This window comes from Nyctibius grandis, chromosome 8 (assembly GCF_013368605.1).
Source record: "Nyctibius grandis isolate bNycGra1 chromosome 8, bNycGra1.pri, whole genome shotgun sequence".
In the NCBI taxonomy this organism is placed as follows: domain Eukaryota; kingdom Metazoa; phylum Chordata; class Aves; order Nyctibiiformes; family Nyctibiidae; genus Nyctibius; species Nyctibius grandis.
Window position 1 is genome coordinate 48,318,961 of NC_090665.1, and position 18,472 is coordinate 48,337,432.

The 18,472-nt window shown below is 50.5% G+C and overlaps 1 protein-coding gene across 4 annotated transcripts in view; it reads left to right on the top strand.

Moving 5' to 3' along the window:
* PDE4B (phosphodiesterase 4B) overlaps positions 1–18,472 on the top strand; it is a 199,088-nt gene that overhangs the window by 167,924 nt on the left and 12,692 nt on the right. For 3 of the 4 annotated variants that reach the window (XM_068406303.1, XM_068406304.1, XM_068406305.1), the window contains 2 exons: positions 846–958; positions 18,043–18,136. In XM_068406303.1, the coding sequence (XP_068262404.1) occupies positions 846–958; positions 18,043–18,136 (207 nt within the window). Of the gene's footprint in view, positions 1–845; positions 959–2,396; positions 3,198–18,042; positions 18,137–18,472 lie in introns of those variants that run through there. The other variant, XM_068406306.1, reaches the window with a different exon arrangement.

Consider the following 18,472-nt stretch of genomic DNA (forward strand, 5'->3'; position numbering starts at 1 on the left):
ACCAGGTGGGGTTGAGAAACGGGTTGGCAGGGAGCAGGACCAGGCGGGATTAGAGAGCAAGGCCGGTGGGACTGGGGAGCAGTGTGGGTGGGATTGAGGAGCAGAATGAGGCAGGGTTGGGGAACAGGACCAGGTGGAGTTGGAGAGTAGAGCTGGTGTGGTTGGGGAGCAGGGCCAGGTGGGGCTGGTGGGACTGGGGAGCGGTGTGGGTGGGATTGAGGAATGAGGCAGGGTTGGGGAGCAGGGCTGGTGGGTTTGGGGAGCAGGACCAGGTGGGGCTGAGGAGCAGCGCAGGTGGGATTGGGGAGCCAGGCTGTTGGGGGGCAGGACTGGTGGGGCTGGGGAGCAGGGCTGGTGGGATGGGGGAGCAGGGTTGTTGGGGAGCAGGACCAGGTAGGGCTGGGGAGCAGGACTGGTGGGGCTGGGGAGCAGGGCTGGGGAGCAGGACTGGTGGGATTGGGGAGCAGCCCGGGAGCCGGCTCCGGCAGGGCGCAGGGGCTCAGCCGGGCGGGGAGAGGGGCTGGCACAGGCCGCCGGCCCGGGCCCCCGCAGCAGCCGGGAGCGGGGGGTGGGGGGCGGCGCTCCCGGAGCCGCAGCCCGGCCCTGCCCGGGGGGCGCCCGGTTCCCCGTGCCGCGGGGGGCAGGGCCGGGGCGGGCCGGGGCCGGGGCCGTGGCGGGTGCCAGCGGCGGGCGGGGATTTGCTCGCCGGCGGCGAGGGGAGCGCGGCGGCGGGCGCATGATGAGGGAGCGGTGCGGCACCTCCGGCGGCGGCGGCGCGGGCGGCCCCGGCATGGAGAGGCCGCCGCCGCGCCAGCCCGACTACATGTCCGTGTGCCTCTTCGCAGAGGAGCCCTACCAGAAGCTGGCCATGGAGACGCTGGAGGAGCTCGACTGGTGCCTGGATCAGCTGGAGACCATCCAGACCTACCGCTCCGTCAGCGAGATGGCATCCAACAAGGTGAGCCGGGCGGCGGGGGGGATGCGGGGCACGGCGGCCGCCTGCCCGGCTGTACCCCGGGTCCCCGGGGGAGGAGGTGCGGGATTCCCCCGCAGAGGCATGGCCAGAGAGAGCTGGTCTCTCCCTCTGAAGAGGTTTCAATGAGCGCCGGTCCCGCCGGAGCCGATATTACCAGAAACACCGTGAAAACGCCCGTATTTAACAAACTTATCACTCCAAAAGTCAATTATCTTTATTGTTGTCTGTCCGTAATGACGGCAAACTCTAAACGTTGTGGTGCGTTATTTTTATTGCTGTTTTGTCTTTTCGGGAAGCGTTTAATTGGGTTTTTCATGTGGTGGGGCTGGTTCGGCACCGCTTGCCAGGGTGCGAAGGCAAAGGTTGTGCGTGGGGAAGGAGCTCCGAGGGGAGCTGCCCCCCCCGCCTCCGGGGACCCTTTTTCTTTTAGTTTTTAATGCGCCGTGAGCGAAAGGGGAGTTTTGAGTTGTTCTGCGAGGAGTAAGGTGCTAAAATGAAGTAAGAAAAGTACGCTGTGCTAAAAGGCAGAAAAGCAGGGGGGAGAACAGAGTCCCGGGAGGATACTGAGAAGCAGCAGAGAGGAAAGCAAGCGAAAGGCGAGGGCTGAACGCCTTTGTGCAACTTTTACAAGGTGCTGTTCTTGCTCCCCCTCCCCGGCCAAAGCACCGCAGCCCAATTTCGCTTCAGCATCTCCCCGAGCCAGCGCTGCCTTCGCCTCCCTGCTGCGGGAGGGCTGGAGCCGCTCCCTGCCCCGGGGCCGCCTCCCCGCCCGCATCCAGCCGCTGCCCGGGGCACCTCCGGGCCAGGCTGCTGCTCCCCGGCCCTGGGGTTTGATTTTGGAGCACGGTTTCTGTAGCCAGGCTTTGGTGCGGTGGTGGCAGGATGGAGCGGGTCAGGCAGTCCCTGCTCCGGCTTTGGGGTGAGGGCTGTGGCCGCCTTTGACCAGTTGCCATGATTAAACCCAGTTCTGAGTTGTACTGCGCGAACCCGATGTTATTATTTTTTTCCTAATTGGAAATTAATGAAATCAGAAATGCTGAATCATAAACTGATTTTATGGAAAAAGTTGAGCAGAGAAATCCCGTGTTATTTCAGCTTCCTCCTCTGTTAGTGATTACCGCGACGTGCAGGGGCGAAGGAAGCAATAAAAGTTTTATAGACCGAGCTTTCAAGAAAGGAATATATTTTTTTTTTTTTGAGTTTGTGTTGAGGGAAGCCAGGGTGAAAGTTGAGAAAGGTTGAGGCTACAGAGAAGGCTGCACCTCCAGCGTGGACGCTGATGCCCTTCGTTTTGAGATTAATTTTTTTTTCACTGAGTGCCAAATCTGGACTCGTGAAGGTGAAAGACTAAATTGCTTACTGTATTAATTAAAAGTTGTGATCCCTCTGTGTGCGAATGGCTTACAGCTGGGTCGAGCAAAAGGTTCCTGAAACTGTTTTTTCATCACCAGTTTCTGCAATGTCTGCGTTTTTTGGTCAACTTCCAGTATCGTTTTCATCTGTGAAAGAAAAGCATAAAACGGCCTCACACCTCGCTTTCCTTTCCTCATCAGCAGTAAATATTGACACAAATTAGTTTGGGGGTTTTGGTGGCAGATGTACAATCTGCAGAGCGATGTTACAGCGCGAGGAGCCGTTGGGTTGGAAACGTGCATCTTGGGGAGGAGGCTGCGACGGTCCTTAATTGGTCAGGTTTTTTCAGAGGATCTCACTCAGCTGCCAGCTTCGGTCAAAGGCATTTAAAATTGTCACCGGTAAATAGCGAGAGAGTGAGATGTTTTGAAAACAGGATGCTTGGGCTCCACGTTATTAAAGAAAAACGGAAAGAGAAACAGTAGAGATAGGAAGAAAGCAAATAGGCTCAGCGTGCTCCCAAGTGCAAGAGCAGTATAAACAGTGACCTATCTTCCTGACCTCCGCTCTCGCCGAGTTCCTGGCCCCGCGCCACCCAAGCCAAACTACGTCAGTGGAGGCTGATAGTAGGCATGGCACAGCTGTTGCAAGTGTGACTCGAATTTCCTGTCTCCTTCCTGACAGACGTAGTTTAGAAAATCCAGAGTTGCAACAACAGCAGGCAGAGAGGGAGGATCTCGGCAGACGTGTTCGCACGGGGGATTCTCAGAAGTCCTTGCACCCAGAAGGAATCGCTGGGGGGAAGCGCCATGCAGGCCGGCATCCTGGCTGTGAGCTGATGGTTTTCGGAAAACATCAGTTAAAACATGTGCGTATACTTTTTTAAGACGTGAGTTAATTACAGGAGGAGTGAGGAAATGAGCGGCTAATCTTACTGTGAGCTAACGAGCCTGATTGCGCTGCCATCAGTGTGAGCCAAGGGAGCAGTGCTGCTTGCACAGTGGGACCCTACGGTCCTACGAGCAGGGATGGGACATAAAGCTGGCAAAGGGGGGACCTCTGTGCCCCGGGTGTGCTGTCGTGGGCGTCCGTGAGTCCTGACGCATGACCAGAGAGAGCAGTGCCTGATCCACAAACCAGCCCCGAGTCCCTCACTGCTCCAGCTCTGAGCTTCTGCTGAAGAACAACTGACCATGCACAGTGCCCTTAATTGTCTAAATTAGAGAAAAAACTACCTGATTGCAGAGAATGCAACCAGAGAATGCAACCCACGTGAAGGGGATTTATTTTCCTAACATTATACTAATCTTTTACTGTGAGCAGGGTATGGCACTGCAGCTTTGCGATGAACCAAAATTTCCTGTGAAGTTCTGTAGGCACTCGGTGCTGCCCATAGAAGCAGTCCACGTGTGTTTACATTATTATAATATATATAGTCTTTTTTTCCCTGCATTTATCACCCTGTCCAGCCTCCAGCTCAGGCAACTGCTGTGTCTCGGAAGGATTTGTGAGTCACGGGCCTGCTGATAAAGAGGGGGGATTTTCTCTCTTGGTGGCCACCCTGTAACAGGGTGCACAGGAAGCACAGGTCCCCCTCGGCTCTGTTACCTAATATAGCGTTTAGGATCTGGGGGAGGACGTGCTCAGTGCATCCCCCAGGTCATAAAAAGGGGCAATTATTTTTCCCTGGTCTTGCCAGCTCCCAAGTTTTCGTGGGCCCAAAATATCATAGAAATGAGGGATGGAGAAAATGTATTATTTCTCAAGAGCTGCCTGCCTGTCCATGCAGGGTACAGCCCAGATCACGCATAAAATGGTTCTACCTGAATGGACCTAAGCAGTGCCTTGCCGTCTCCTTAAATCAGACCAGTCTTACGTAGAGCTTTTGCAGTCCATCGAGTAAGTAAATGGACAGATAACATAATTTGTCGTCTGTGGGGATATTCTGGTTTTGAGTTGACAGAGGTGTTGTCATCAGGGTGCCTGCCTTGTGCTCTTGCAACTTTCAAAACCCACTTCTCTCCCCAGACCGTTCCCTGAGGGACCCTTCCCCGCCAGCACTGCCTGTGCAGCTACAAACACTGCAGAGTAAATCCTTAAACTCTCTTATTTCGACTCTTGAAGACGTCTCTGTTACTGCCCTGCTGAATAACACGACTCAAATCTTGCCCCCCAAGGCCGTTTTCAGCTCAGGGCAGCTCTGCCCTCCTATCTTGGTGGCTTGTGAGCCCGGAGCCACTAAGATAAACATGACTTTCATTTTGCTTGTATTTCAAAGGGCATTTCGGTCAGAAAAGAGGAGCAAGGCCGCACCTAGCTTTCAGGAGACAGCGGCTAAATAAACATCTGGACACTAATGTAAACTCCTGAGGTCCGTGGTGGAGGTCGAGCGCGGCGCGGGGCCGAGTGCCAGCAGCGTATGTGCGGGGCTGCACAGCCTCCACGCTCGCCTCTCTCCTGCCAGTCCGTCAGCCCCGAGTCGTGTCCTCTTCCTACGTGATGTTTCCCTTTAAGTGGTGCCGAGCTGTTTAGTCTTTCTCTTGCTGTTGCTGTAACTTCCTTTGTTTAATATGCTTTAAAATAACCGAGCGCCGCACAAAGAGGGGCTTGTTCGCTTGTGCAGCAGCCAGCGAAACAAAGAGGCTTCCACGTCTCCTGTTTTTACAAGCCGGGATGAATCACTGAGCTCCACACGCCGGTATTCCCCTCGCCCGGGGACTCGCGTTGTGGAAACGGGGATCTGCGACCGAGCGCCTGGGAGAGCTGTCTGGAGTGTGGTGGGCTGTCAGAGCTGCTCCCTGCAGAGCCCTAACGAACGTGTACCTTGCCCGTGTGGGGTTTGAGGTCGTTGCCCATGTTGGGTTTGAGGTCAGTGTGCCCCGCAGCAGTTAACTGTTTCTTAGACATCCAGCTGCTGTCTGCAGAGCAGGACACTAGGTGATCAAGGACCTGGTTATACCTGAAGTTAGGGATATTCACTCGATCTTTCTTTTATCTGATGGCATTTTGTGTTGAGGATATCCTTCTTCTAGAGGACAGGGCACTGTCTTTCTTAAGGCCAGGCTACACATGGCAGGTTTTTTGAGCGGGGACCCTTGGGAGTAGTGGACATGAGGTTGCAGTGAAGCCTGCTGGGGTGAGGAGGAGCCAGCTCTGGATGGTGGCTCTGTCCCCAGGCTGTGAAACCCCTCAAAGCTCCTCAGGGATGTTCAAGACTTGGGGAGCTGGGTCCGAGTCATCTCCTGTGTAGGCTGAGAGAGTTGGAGTTGTTCAGCCTGGAGAAGAGAAGGCTCCGGGGAGACCTTATTGCAGCCTTCCAGTACTTAAAGGGGGCCTATAAGAAAGATGGGGACAGACTTTAGTTAGGGCCTGTTGTGCTAGGACAAGGAGTAATGATTTTAAACTAAAAGAGGGTAGATTTAGACTAGATATAAAGAAGAAATTTTTTACAACGAGGGTGATGAAGCACTGGAACAGGTTGCCCAGAGAGGTGGTAGATGCTCCATCCCTGGAAACATTCAAGGTCAGGTTGGATGAGGCTCTGCACAACCTGATCTAGTTGAAGATGTCCCTGCTCACTGCAGGGGGGTTGGACTAGATGGCCTTTAAAGGTCCCTTCCAACCCAAACCATTCTGTGATTCTGTGTATCAGTTCTCATCACTATCATAAATGGACTTTTAGGGTAGCTGTCTCTGTATCCATCCTATTCCTCCTCCCTTGCTCTTTGGCCACTAAAATAAGCCATTCTAATTGTATCAAATATGTCATAAGAGTGGGGTGGAATAGTTGGCCATACGGAGGCTTATTTAACAATCTCATAGATTGGTCTTGCAAGCCCTCTGGGCTTCCAGTTTCCAGATATCTTAGTGAAACTGATTCAAATATTAAAAAAATGAAGTATTGGAAAGGTGCACCATTGCCTGTGAAAAGTGCCAGCACAGCACCAGGAACCAGTGCCATGGTTGGAGATTCCCAGTCCCTTTGCTCTAGGAGGGTGTGGCAGATGCTTTCTCATCTTCTGGGACTGGTGCAGTAAATGGGTGGGAAAAGCCCGTAGGAGGATGATCCCATGGCCATGCACCCTACGTGCTGCTGGTGCACATCTTGGTAGCCACAGCAGAGGTGAAGACGTTGGGGTTTGAATCTGGCTTCAAATCCATCTTCCCGGGAGCCTTTCTGGGGAGTTGCCATCCTCCAGGACACAACAGTGCCCAGGTCCTTCTAGTGTGTCCTTTAAACATTTCTGCTTGTACTGGGATGTGATGGGTTTTAAAGTTCTGCATTCTCAGACTTCTATGTTAGAACACATTAGGGTGGGGCTTAAATAAATAATAGCTCACAGGCAGGTTCAAAATGAATCATGATCTGAGGGCAGGACTAGAGAGTGACTAACTGTTCGGAGCAGTGACCTCTCTGGAAGTGAAGTGAGGATAGTGGAGACGCATGAAATCTCAGAGGAGAAGCATCACTTAGGAGGGGAGCGGGCTGTGAAGGATTTCAAAGTAGGATCTAATCCTTGGAGCGGTCCTAATCACAGAGTCACAGAATGGTTAAGGGTTGGAAGGGACCTCTGGAGATCATCCCGTCCAACCCCTGCCAAAGCAGGGTCACCCAGAGCACGTTGCACAGGGTCGTGTCCAGGCAGGTTTTGAATATCTCCAGAGAAGGAGACTCCCCCCCTCCCTGGGCAGCCTGTCCCAGGGCTCTGGCACCCTCACAGCAAAGAAGTTCCTCCTCATATTCAGATGGAACTTCCCATGTTTCAGCTTGTGCCCGTTGCCCCTTGTCCTGTCACTGGGCACCACTGAGAAGAGTCTGGTCCCCTCCTCTTGTTACCCACCCCTAAGGTATTTGTAAGCGTTGATAAGATCCCCTCTCAGTCTGCTCTTCTCCAGGCTGAACAGCCCCAGCTCTCTCAGCCTCTCCTCATAAGAGAGGTGCTCCAGCCCTCTGATCATCTTTGTAGCCCTTCGCTGGACTCTCTCCAGTAGTTCCTTGTCTTTCTTGAACTGGGGGGCCCAGAACTGCACACAGTTACTCCAGATATGGCCTCACCAGGGCCGTGTAGAGGGGCAGGAGAACCTCCCTTGACCCGTTGGCCACACTCTTCCTAATGCACCTGAGGATACCATTGGCTTTCCTGGGCACAAGGGCACCCTGATTTTGTGGACCAGGCCAGTTCCCACAGCCTGACTCCAAACTCCTCGTTTGTTACCCAGGTGCAGAGCAACTCCTTTTGGTGGGGCAGCTGGTGATCAAAATATTTGCACTAAGTGAAACTTAATTGAAAGATGTTGTGTTATCAAAGCCAAAACATGTTGTGGAGATGTCTTGGTTTGGAGGCTCATCCATCAGAGCTCTTAGAGGGAGAGATCCCTCTGATTAAAGCCTTTGCTCTGTGTTTAAAGGAAACAAATGAGAAGCGCCGCACCTTGCCGCTGGTTTAGCACAGCTGGGCAAATGCAGCATGAAAATCACTCTGCAAATCATTTGCCTATCTCTATGTGAGAAGGATTTTTCATTTAAATATATTTACATTAATTAGTGTATTCCGTATGGTTTTGGTGCTTGCATTAGGCTCGTTTGCATTTTGGCAGGACCAGCTGCCAGGTTTGGAAGGGGCTGCCCAGGGAGGTGGTGGAGTCACCATCTCTGGAGGGGTTTAAGAAAAGCCTGGCCATGGCACTTAGTGCCCTGGTCTAGTTGCCATGGTGGTGTCAGGGCAATGGTTGGACTCGATGATCCCAGAGGGCTCTTCCAACCTGGTTGATTCTGTGATTCTGTTTTTTGGGGGGATACTGTGTTGTAGAGCTACGCTGACTTCTTCCCCAGGACTTACTCTTCATCCTGGGCTTTCTGAAGCAGACTTCTGTCGATTAAAAGTTGCCAGAGTTTTTCTCATCATGGGCACCTTGGAAAAGTCATCTCGGGGCACAAAGTTCTTTGAGTTTTCCAAAGCCTGTTCTCCTACTCAGGTAAAAACCCCAGCTGGATTTGCCTAAAGGATGGCTGCAGAGCCTGACTCAAATTTAAATGAAATTTAAATTGCTGCTTCATACGATTAACAAAATCCCATGTTTAATTGCATTGCTCTCGTTAAATAAGTGCGCTGCCCTCTCAGTTGCCTTTTTTTTGGCTGAAGAGTGAAAATATAATCCAGGCACATTTCATCCAGCATCTCCTCGTGGTCCCCCCCGACCCCCCAGCAGCAGGGGTGCCTCTGCCTGCCCTGGCGGGGGCGAGCGGCTGGGGAGGCTCGCCGGTTTGTGGGCTCTCTTTACGTAGTCGTTTGGCTTCCTCTGGCACTCGAGGCTTCATCAGTGTGGTTTGCATGGGTGTGACTGACAGAAGATTTCGGTCGGAGATCTGCAGCCTTCTGGAGCGCGAGCTGCTCTCGAGGCCGCAGATGTTGTCAGCTGCATCAGGTCTTTCTTTAATCAACTTTATGTCAACAAACAAGCTGCTGTAGGTTTTAATTTTGCTGTTGCTTCCTAGCCTTCAGCTGGGGCTGAATGCTCACCACGCTGTGCTCAGCTGCTCTAGAAAAGGTGGTGGGAGTCTCCGGAGTTACCCCTTGCCTGTAACTCGCCGTTTGTGTGATCCTTCCTCCTTACAGTGCAATTTTTTTACTGTATAGGATGGACCTTTTAATGGTGGAGGGAGAGTGCAGTTCCCAGGGGCTCGCTGCTGAGCTGCTGTCTGGTTGAGAGCTCTTGCTGTGTGCAGTTTGGTACTTACTGGTGAGGAAATCCATACAGAATGACAGAATCAATGAGGTTGGAAGAGCCCTCTGGGCTCATCGAGTCCAACCATTGCCCTGACACCACCATGGCAACTAGACCAGGGCACTAAGTGCCATGGCCAGGCTTTTCTTAAACCCCTCCAGAGATGGTGACTCCACCACCTCCCTGGGCAGCCCCTTCCAATGGCTAATGACCCTTGCTGAGAAGAAATGCTTCCTAATGGCCAACCTGAACCTCCCCTGGCGAAGCTTGAGGCTGTGTCCTCTTGTCCTAGCGCTGGTTGACCGGGAGAAGAGGCCGACTCCCACTCTGCTACAACCTCCCTTCAGGTAGTTGTAGACTGCACTAAGGTCACCTCTGAGCCTCCTCCAGGCTAAACACCCCCAGCTCCTTCAGCCGTTCCTCGTAGGTCAGACCCTCCAGACCCTTCACCAGCTTGGTTGCCCTCCTCTGGACTCGCTCCAACACCTCAACATCTTTCTTGAGGTGCTAAGCTGACATGTAGACTCCAAATATAGTTGCATGTTATTAATTGGCTGGAAGAGATCTAGTCCTAAGTATAGGAAGAGCATTTAGGATGAAGCAGAAACCGACCTGAGCCTCCTCCAAAGGAACCCAAAGCTTCAGTTCAAGCTGCAGCCTTAGCCATACCCCGCTGCCACGGTTTTTCCACCTGTGGAGACACAGTGTGTGCTCTGTCACACCACGCAGCATGAAATCTTAAATTCTCTCACTCCTGATATTTTATATCAATCCAAACAAATGTAAATCTAAAGCAAGGGCTGTTGGGTACCAAACACAATGGTATTGGATACGCTGAGGCTTGAATTCATCGGCAATAGATGCTGCAGGACTGCCCCAGTCGAGGAGCCTCTTCCCCGGCAGTGCTCAAGGCCAGGTTGGATGGGGCTTGGAGCAACCTGGTCTGGTGGAAGGTGTCCCTGCCCGTGGCAGGGGGTTGGAACTGGATGGGCTTTAAGGTCCCTTCCAACCCAAACCAGTCTGTGAGGAGGTGGTGAGCAGATTTGGCGCTGCAGGGTACGGCAGGCATTTTTGCCCCGTGCCAACAAAAACTCAGGCGGGCACACCTTATAAACACATGACACATTCATTTTCAGGAAAGTAAGTGGGGTGGTTTCTCCATGACCTTACCAATTCCCCAGCAGCGGGTGCAGGGGGGGTTTTTCTTCTACCTTACCAGTTCCCAGCAAAGTGAGTAACATGCCCCGAGCCTGCTTTTAAATAAGGAAATTCAGCATCGTTTCGAAGCGGTGCTAATTCACAGCGCTTTCCTTGGGCAGGATCCTACAGGGAGTTTTCCCTTTCCGGGTTTTTAATGCAATTTGCATATTTCAAGTCTCATTTGTCTGGAAATGAGCTGGAAACATACCGGTGCTAACAATCCTGCTTCAGGTTCCACTTCATCACTTTTTAAGCCCCACGTTGCATAAATACGTCCCACCCAAGGGAGGTTCTGCTGCTTTCGGAAATGCTAAACTTTATGGGGTAAAATCTGAATATTGTTCTGTCTACATCAGATATATGTTATTGCTTTCATGAGCAGCCACATGCTGATTTATGGCAACGTGCTATTTATTTATCAACATTTACATTGTGGAGTTTTAAATTATTCTAATAACATAAGGCCAACAAGTTGGTCATGATGTTACTCCTTTAAAGTCTTCCTTTGAACATATATATAAATCAACTCCCCTTTGATGTGAAATTGGAGATTTCATCACCGTGTGTTTACTTTTTGGTTTAAAAAATAAGCTGAAGGGAAAACAAAACAAAACCCCGAAAAAAACAAATAGTACTTTGTATCTCATTAAAAATAGTTTCTAGCCCATTAAAAACCATATTGTTTTAGGAAACAAGAACTAGAAGGAGTTGCAAAAGCATTTGATTTTTTTTTTTAATGACTGATCGTTGACTGCAACCCTTCCACTTTTCTTCAGGCACTGAAATGTGTCTGCAAACATTCTCCTTTAGTACTGATTAGTGTGAAATGGGCTCATTTTTTTTCTTTAAACATTTAAATGCACCTTCCCATCATCCTTCATGTGAGTGCTCAGAAAGGAAAATCAATAGAAATTATGAAGTAACAAGGACAGCTGCAAATTTGTTCAACCCAGTCCTTTCTGTAAGTGATGTAACATCAGAGCACAGATAAACGATCAGGTCACTGCTCCTGTAAGCTGGAGCGAGTCCAGAGGAGGCCACGGAGATGCTCAGAGGGCTGGAGCCCCTCTGCTCTGGAGACAGGCTGAGAGAGCTGGGGCTGTTCAGCCTGGAGAAGAGAAGGCTCCGGGGAGACCTTCTAGCACCTTCCAGTGCCTGAAGGGGCTACAGGAAAGCAGGAGAGGGGCTTTTTACAAGGGCATGGAGTGACAGGACGAGGGGGAATGGTTTTAAACTGAAAGAGGGGAGATTGAGATGAGATCTGAGGAAGAAATTCTTTGCTGTGAGGGTGGTGAGACCCTGGCCCAGGTTGCCCAGAGCAGCTGTGCCTGCCCCCTCCCTGGCAGTGTTCAAGGCCAGGTTGGATGGGGCTGGGAGCAACCTGGTCTGGTGGAAGGTGTCCCTGCCCGTGGCAGGGGGGTTGGAACTGAATGATCTTTAAGGTCCCTTCCAACCCAAACCAGTCTCTGATTCTATGATTCTATGACTTGCAAACTTCTAAAGAAACAACAAAAGTGCTCCAGCACTCCAGAACCAGCAGCTTTTCCAAATGTAGTTTGGGGAAAAAACAGAGTAATGAAAAATTACCTTCAGCGAGTTACAAGGTGCTCGTGTGCTGGAGCTCTGCTTCCCTGCCCGTCTCGGGAGTGAGCGGAGGGTGTCCAGGTTTGGCAGCGACCGCTGTCCCGGGGCACCCAGGATCACACCCTGTGAGCCCCAGCTCTGCCTGTGCTCAGGCAAAATCCCTGCTCCTGGAGTTCCCTCTGCCTAAGGGTTAGGGAACAAGGTACCCGTGCCAGGAAGGGAGAGCTGGGTGTTTACAAATACTTCTAGTTTCTCAAGCACAGGCAATGAGATTAATCTCATTTTTTTTAAAATCTGCAGTAACGCATGAGTGTCACGTCCACTCCCTTCGAGCAACCAGAGGTGCAGGCAAAAGCGTTACACATTTGCTGTTTGACCTGGTTGCAGTATACACACATGAGTAATTTCCCTCCTGCGTGTAAATGATTTCCGTCTGGACTCTGGTTCTGTCACAGGGGCAGGTGAGTGTCAGCTCTTCCCAGCTCCCAGTGCTGGGCGTCCAGTTATTCCCAGGAGAAGAGCTGTTGAAATGAATGAAGTTACACCAAAGTTTAATTGTGCTTCTGAAACTAAAGTGATTTACCTGGGCAATTAAGCTGAGAAGGATTCAGCCCAGCCGCCTTTGCGTGGAAATCAAAGGCAAAAGTAACCCTGGTCCCACAAATCCTTTTGTTCCGAGGATTTCTAGGAGCGGTGGAAGGGTGAGGGATGTGATGTTTGCGTCAGAAGGGTGGGTCGCCGGGAACAGAGTTTATAAACACTTTTACACGCTGGAGATCTGCACCGAGATTCCTCCATCAAAGTGTGGGGTGGGACCCCGCTGTCCCCAGGTACTCTGGGCTGGAGCCCCACAGCATCTTAGCAGCTCTTTTATCTTGCAGTTGCCCTCAGCTCCTGCAAATGACTAAAACTTTTTTTTAAGCAGCCTCTTTGCATAAGGACTCTTGGCCTCAGGGAACCCCAGCTGGTATAAATCGACTTCAAAGGATTTACATCAGCAGCAGATACATCCTCCTGTCTTTATTCTCCCTGTAAAGCACCAGGAACACCTCTGATGCCCTACTCCAAAGGGGAATAGGAACAGGAATAACAACAGGACTATCGGAGCCAGCACAAGGGTGGAAGGGCCAAGAACTGTGTGTACCTCTGTGTGGCTCTCCCTAACCTTCCTAGGAAAGGAAGAGAGTTGTTTCTTCCATAAAGAGCCAGAAAGGTGGGATTTTCCACACTGAAGCTCTGGGGAGATTTCCCACGGGTGGCTGGATGCTGCCCTGGACTCCACCCTCTATTGCACGTGGTGGCCCCAGAGCCAGCACGCTCCCAGCGTGCTTGGGCTCCTAAATCTGGCAAATCCCATCATAAATTAGGCCAAATTTTCTTCCTCTGCACAAAAATGAAGGCAAGCAAGAGTTGGTTTGGTTAGGATGGGGTGAAGGACGAGCTGCCGAGTGGTTGAAGGAGCTGCCATGCACTTGGAGCTGATGCCACCCACAGAATTAATCAGGTTGGAAGAGACCTCTGGGATCATCGAGTCCAACCGTTGGAGGTCCCCGTGGTCGTGTCCTTGCAGAGCCTTGCGCTGGGGCCAGCGCTCAGCCCCACGCCGCAGCTGAAGAGGTAAAAGCAGATGGTGCAACTGCTGGTGCAGAGAAAAGGTGAGCAGTGAGGGTGCGGTGTGGGCAGCCGAGAGGGGAACTGTGAGTGAACTTTCCCAACGGTCATCAAGGAAATGACCGCACGCACGGCTGGAAAGCTGGAAAGAAACTGTGATTCCCTCTACCAGAGGATACATGAAAAAGGGTCACTGCTGGTAATCAAAGAATGATTCAATTTCTGGGAGACTTAATTTGGTTCAGATGACTTCTGCAGTTACTTCAGAGCAGGCAAAACAGGAAAGCTCCCCCCGACGCGATGGCTTTTTCTCACACAACCCTCCAGATGGTTTTAGCCCTCGGTGAGTTGCTGGGACAGTCAGCTGTACCATGTGTGTTTGGTTATCGAAGATTTCGGTTGGGGCTTCATCTTCTTTACGTTATCTGCACTCTTTTCATCAGTTGAATGTGTTCATTGCGTGGTCCCGTGATCAGAATGTGAGGTAGAGAGAAGGGAGCCCCAAGCCCTGATTTTGCTTCTTTTTAAGGGAAAACCCTCTCGAGTCGGGGTGGACAATCCCTCCCGTGCGCATCCTCGTGCGTGCGTACGCGTGTTCTGGTGTATGCCTCCGTTCCCATCTGTACAGCGAGGTTATCAGCGCTTATTTCCTTTGTGAAAGGCGCCGAGATGATTATTAATTATGAAAATGACAGCACATGTCGCTGATAGGCATTATGGTAATTGCTGAGCTGAGGGCCACGCACGAGCTCTTCAAAGCGGCGACGCTGCTGTTTGCCTAATGGCAGAGCAGTTGGTATTTTCTCATGGCTGGCGTGCAATCTGCTTGCTTTACCCTTTGCTGTCAGATCGATTTAACGAAGGGATGGTGACAGAGGTTTGCACATGACATCGCTCATCGATCTGTGCTTTCGCCCCGCGGGCGCTGCAGGCAAATGGCAAAGCAGTTCAGAGGGAGCAGCGTTGCTCCGGAGCATCCTGGCATCGAGGGAAGCTCAGGAAAGATCCCAGATACCCCCCACGAGCAGTGGGGACGTTGTGATTACCCAGTGCCCCATCAGCACACCTCAGTCCATGCTGAACTGTGGTGTTCTTTTAAAAGGGTATCGTGTTATTAAGGGAATCCTGCTTAGGTGCCAGCATCATCAGATGGTAAATTGCAGTAAACTGCTGTAATCCTGCTGTCTGCGTTTGTAAAAGGTTGCTGATTAAAAGTCTGGAAGAGCGAGCAAGATTAAGGCTGTTGGAGGAGATGAAGGGGACAGATTTCTGGTTAAACATCAGATGTGAGACTCACAAGGCCTTTTATCTGTCCTCATCTCTGCTGCAGATGGCTTGGGTGACCTTCTGGAGGCCATTTAATTGCTTTGTGCCTCTGTGAAAAGGCAGCAGCTACCCCTTGTACTTCCTGAAGCCAGTTGTGAGGTAAAGGCATTTTTTTCAGATGTTTGTCCACCACTTGGGATTATTTGTGTGAAAGGGACGGTTGTGTAGAAAACCCAACTCATTCAGCATCGCTTAAAAGTTGTTCGTGTGATCATCTGTTTATGATGCTTTCCTTGTAAAGATAAAGGCCTTGATCCAGAGAAATGCTTCACTGTAAGAGTGTGGGAGGGCTCACGTGTTGGTGGCTGGTGCTTGTGACCGGCAGAAATACGTCACTGTGAGGAATGATAGGGTCAGAGCTCTCCTCTCCTCCCACGGGCTTTCTCTTACTTGGTTTTCGTTCTTGCTGCCACTCGTTCTCCGTCACTAAGGTTTCTCTTAGGAGTTTCAAAAAGGCTTTTGTCCCTCGTGGTGGGCATGAAAGTTAGTGGAGACCATGTGAGCCAAAGCCCATGACCCAGTGCTGTGGGATGCCCTCCTGGGCAGCCAGCATCCTTCACATCCTGCTCCTGCTCGTATCCCATGAGACAGTATTTAAACTGGTTGAGTAACCCGGAAAGTGAGGTCTTGCTGTGTGACATTCACACTAGCAGGGCAAGGCAGCCTGGAGAAGAGGAGGCTCAGAGGTGACCTTAGTGCACTCTACAACTACCTGAAGGGAGGTTGTAGCGCAGTGGGAGTCGGCCTCTTCTCCCAGGCAACCAGCGATAGGACAAGAGGACACAGCCTCAAGCTTGGCCAGGGGAGGTTCAGGTTGGACATTAGGAAGCATTTCTTCTCAGCAAGGGTCATTAGCCATTGGAAGGGGCTGCCCAGGGAGGTGGTGGAGTCCCCATCTCTGGAGGGGTTTAAGAAAAGACTGGACATGGCCCTTAGTGCCGTGGTCTAGTTGCCATGGTGGTGTCAGGGCAATGGTTGGACTCGATGATCCCAGAGGGCTCTTCCAACCTGGTTGATTCTGTGATTCTGTTGCTGCAAGAGAAGACAGCAGAGGTGGTGGTGGTGGAGTTGAGCAGCCAGCACCCCATCTTCGGTCTGCACAGATAGCCATGTGGTAAAAGGGAGGTGGCATCAGCATCCTACCTCTGATAATCATGAATTTAAGGAGAGAAGAAGGTGAGTCCACAACTTCATTTGCTCTGTGTGGTTCTTACGGCAGAAAGGCTGAGCAGGAGTCCCATCTGGATGGTGCGGAGGGGTGGTGGAGCCATGCCTGGCCAGCGAGGTGGGATTTTTGTGGTGCTCAGTGCTGGTTCCTCGGTCTGGGCAAGCGGGGAGCTGCAGGCTGCACATGGGCTCTGCATCTCCTTGCAGCAAGGAGACCAGGGGTGCGGCGCAGCGTGGGCTGGCCCTGGCGCCCTGCGTGTCCCACACGCGAGGAAGCCTCGTGACGTCGTGCCGAGCAAGGTGATAACGTTTAATGAAGGAAGTAATTTTAGAGCAGAGATTGCACTTTTATTTTGGGAATCCTGGCTGGTGGCGTGTTGCAGCCAGCGATCACCAAGGACGTCCTGGAGCAGCGGGAGTGCTGCCCGGCGGCGGCGATTCCTCGCTGTGACCCGTGTCTTTTGATGCACTTGTCTTTTGATTGATGCTGAAAGGTTTATCAGCTTCCTGATAAAGTGGTTGCATTTCAGTCGAAAATAAAAATTAATGATTAAATCTTGAAATTTGGATTGTGAATATATTCTTGTAAGAAAGAATTTATTAATTGCAAGCTGGCATTACAGATTTAAGGCTATTATTAATTTATAGCTTTTATTTGAAAAATATTTCCCATTTGTAAAGTTGCGTTTTGCTACATGTTGTGCCCTTAGGGCAAAAAAATAGATGAAAATCTGAAGAATTATGCTTTAAAACATCCATATGTGAATACTTTGAAAACCCTCAGTCTCTGTAATGAAGATTAAAACCAAGCAGAAATGGAGAAGAGCCTGCTGCCTACTTCTGCCTTATTTAAATATGCACAGAGCTCCCTCCATTTTAATCTTCCTTACAAAAAGATGGCTGTGGTGCTAACGCTGGCAACCCCTCAGAAACCAGCGTCGTTTTTCTGTGGTACAGCTCAGCTGAGCGAGGCTGCTGTGGCGTGGGGACCCCCTTCAGCCAACGAAGCAACCAGGAGGATTCATAATTCATAAGTGCTCCCAGCCGGCTGAATACGGCTGGATTCGTTCTCCTTTCTCCGTGCAATCCCTCATTTCATTCTTCTCTCCCGCGAGCAAATACACCCACGTTCAGCCCCTCCGCAAAGATGCTGTGCCAAGCTGGGCTTTGTCTGGGATTAGCGACCGCCACGCTTTAGGGGATCTCTGGCTTTGAGGAACGCTGATTTTTTTTTATTGACTGGAGGAAGGAGGTGTCCGTGTGCCCGAGGAGCTCTCCTGTCTGACCGGCGATTTCTCCGTGAGGATTTGGGGACTTTTCCAAAATGCCTGAAGCAAACTATTTGTTATCTGTATCTTGGGGTTACATTAAGGTGGGTTTCAATCCTGAAGGCTTATAAATGGGGTTTTTTTTATGCTGTATTGCTTGGATAAAACCTCTATAAGGAAAACATGCTTTTAAATGGTTATTTATATGTACTGTGTGGCAAGAGATAAACATATGTGCATGTGGCGTACATGTATGTAATTTTTTTCCCCCCTTTGGGAATTCACTGGGGTGGGATAAAATGATGCAGCAATGAAAATGTGTGATTAGAAAATCAGGAGGATGACAGCATGTGTATATCTGGGTGAACAAATGCTTGAATCCTACATTTTACTGTAGTGAGCCAAGCAGAGTTTCAGATTTATGGCATATTTCTCCTCTGGTCTGTTCTGAAGACGGGCTTTTACTTACATAATTCAAAATGGAGCAAACTTACAACATTCAGAACAAAAGAAGGTTGTAGGATGTGGGATTTAAAACCAATACAAGAATTTGATCTTTCAGGGACATTACCTGAAACCTTATCTTCTCGTTTGTTACAGTAAAAACTAATATACATCTGTGGGGGAAATTAATTTTGTAGTTTAGTGTGCTGAAAAGAAATATCTAGTCATGATGATGCTGAACAGCATCTAAAGGAAACCATATGTCACTGGCTCCATTCCCAATATCTCCAGAATTTTGCTTTTAGCATCTTGCTTGTGATATTTGTATTAATTTGGAGAAGTGTTCTGAAAAATGCCATCTTTGTGTGTGTGCTCTTCCCCTCCCAGTTCAAGAGGATGCTGAACCGGGAGCTGACACACCTCTCCGAGATGAGCCGCTCCGGCAACCAGGTGTCTGAGTACATTTCCAACACTTTCCTGGGTAAGGAATCACATTCCCAGCTTTTGTGTGACTCAAAGATAACGCTTAATGGCAGCCTAATACCCACCAGTCCATACTTGTGCCCAGTTTTCCTTTGGGGCAGGGCATTATTTAAATAAAATTTGATTTTTCACTTTCAAAATGAATACGGGGAGGAAAATAATCGAGTGTTTGAATAAGTCCATCCACAAAAGCATTTCCTCTGCAAATCAAAAGATCGTTCTGCTCAGATTGAATTAAGCTGTTGGTAGCTGCCTTATGCAATATTTGATTTTTGTGGTGACCTTACGGAAAGGACAAAGTCACACGAGCCTGACTGCGTGCTCTCATCTTTGC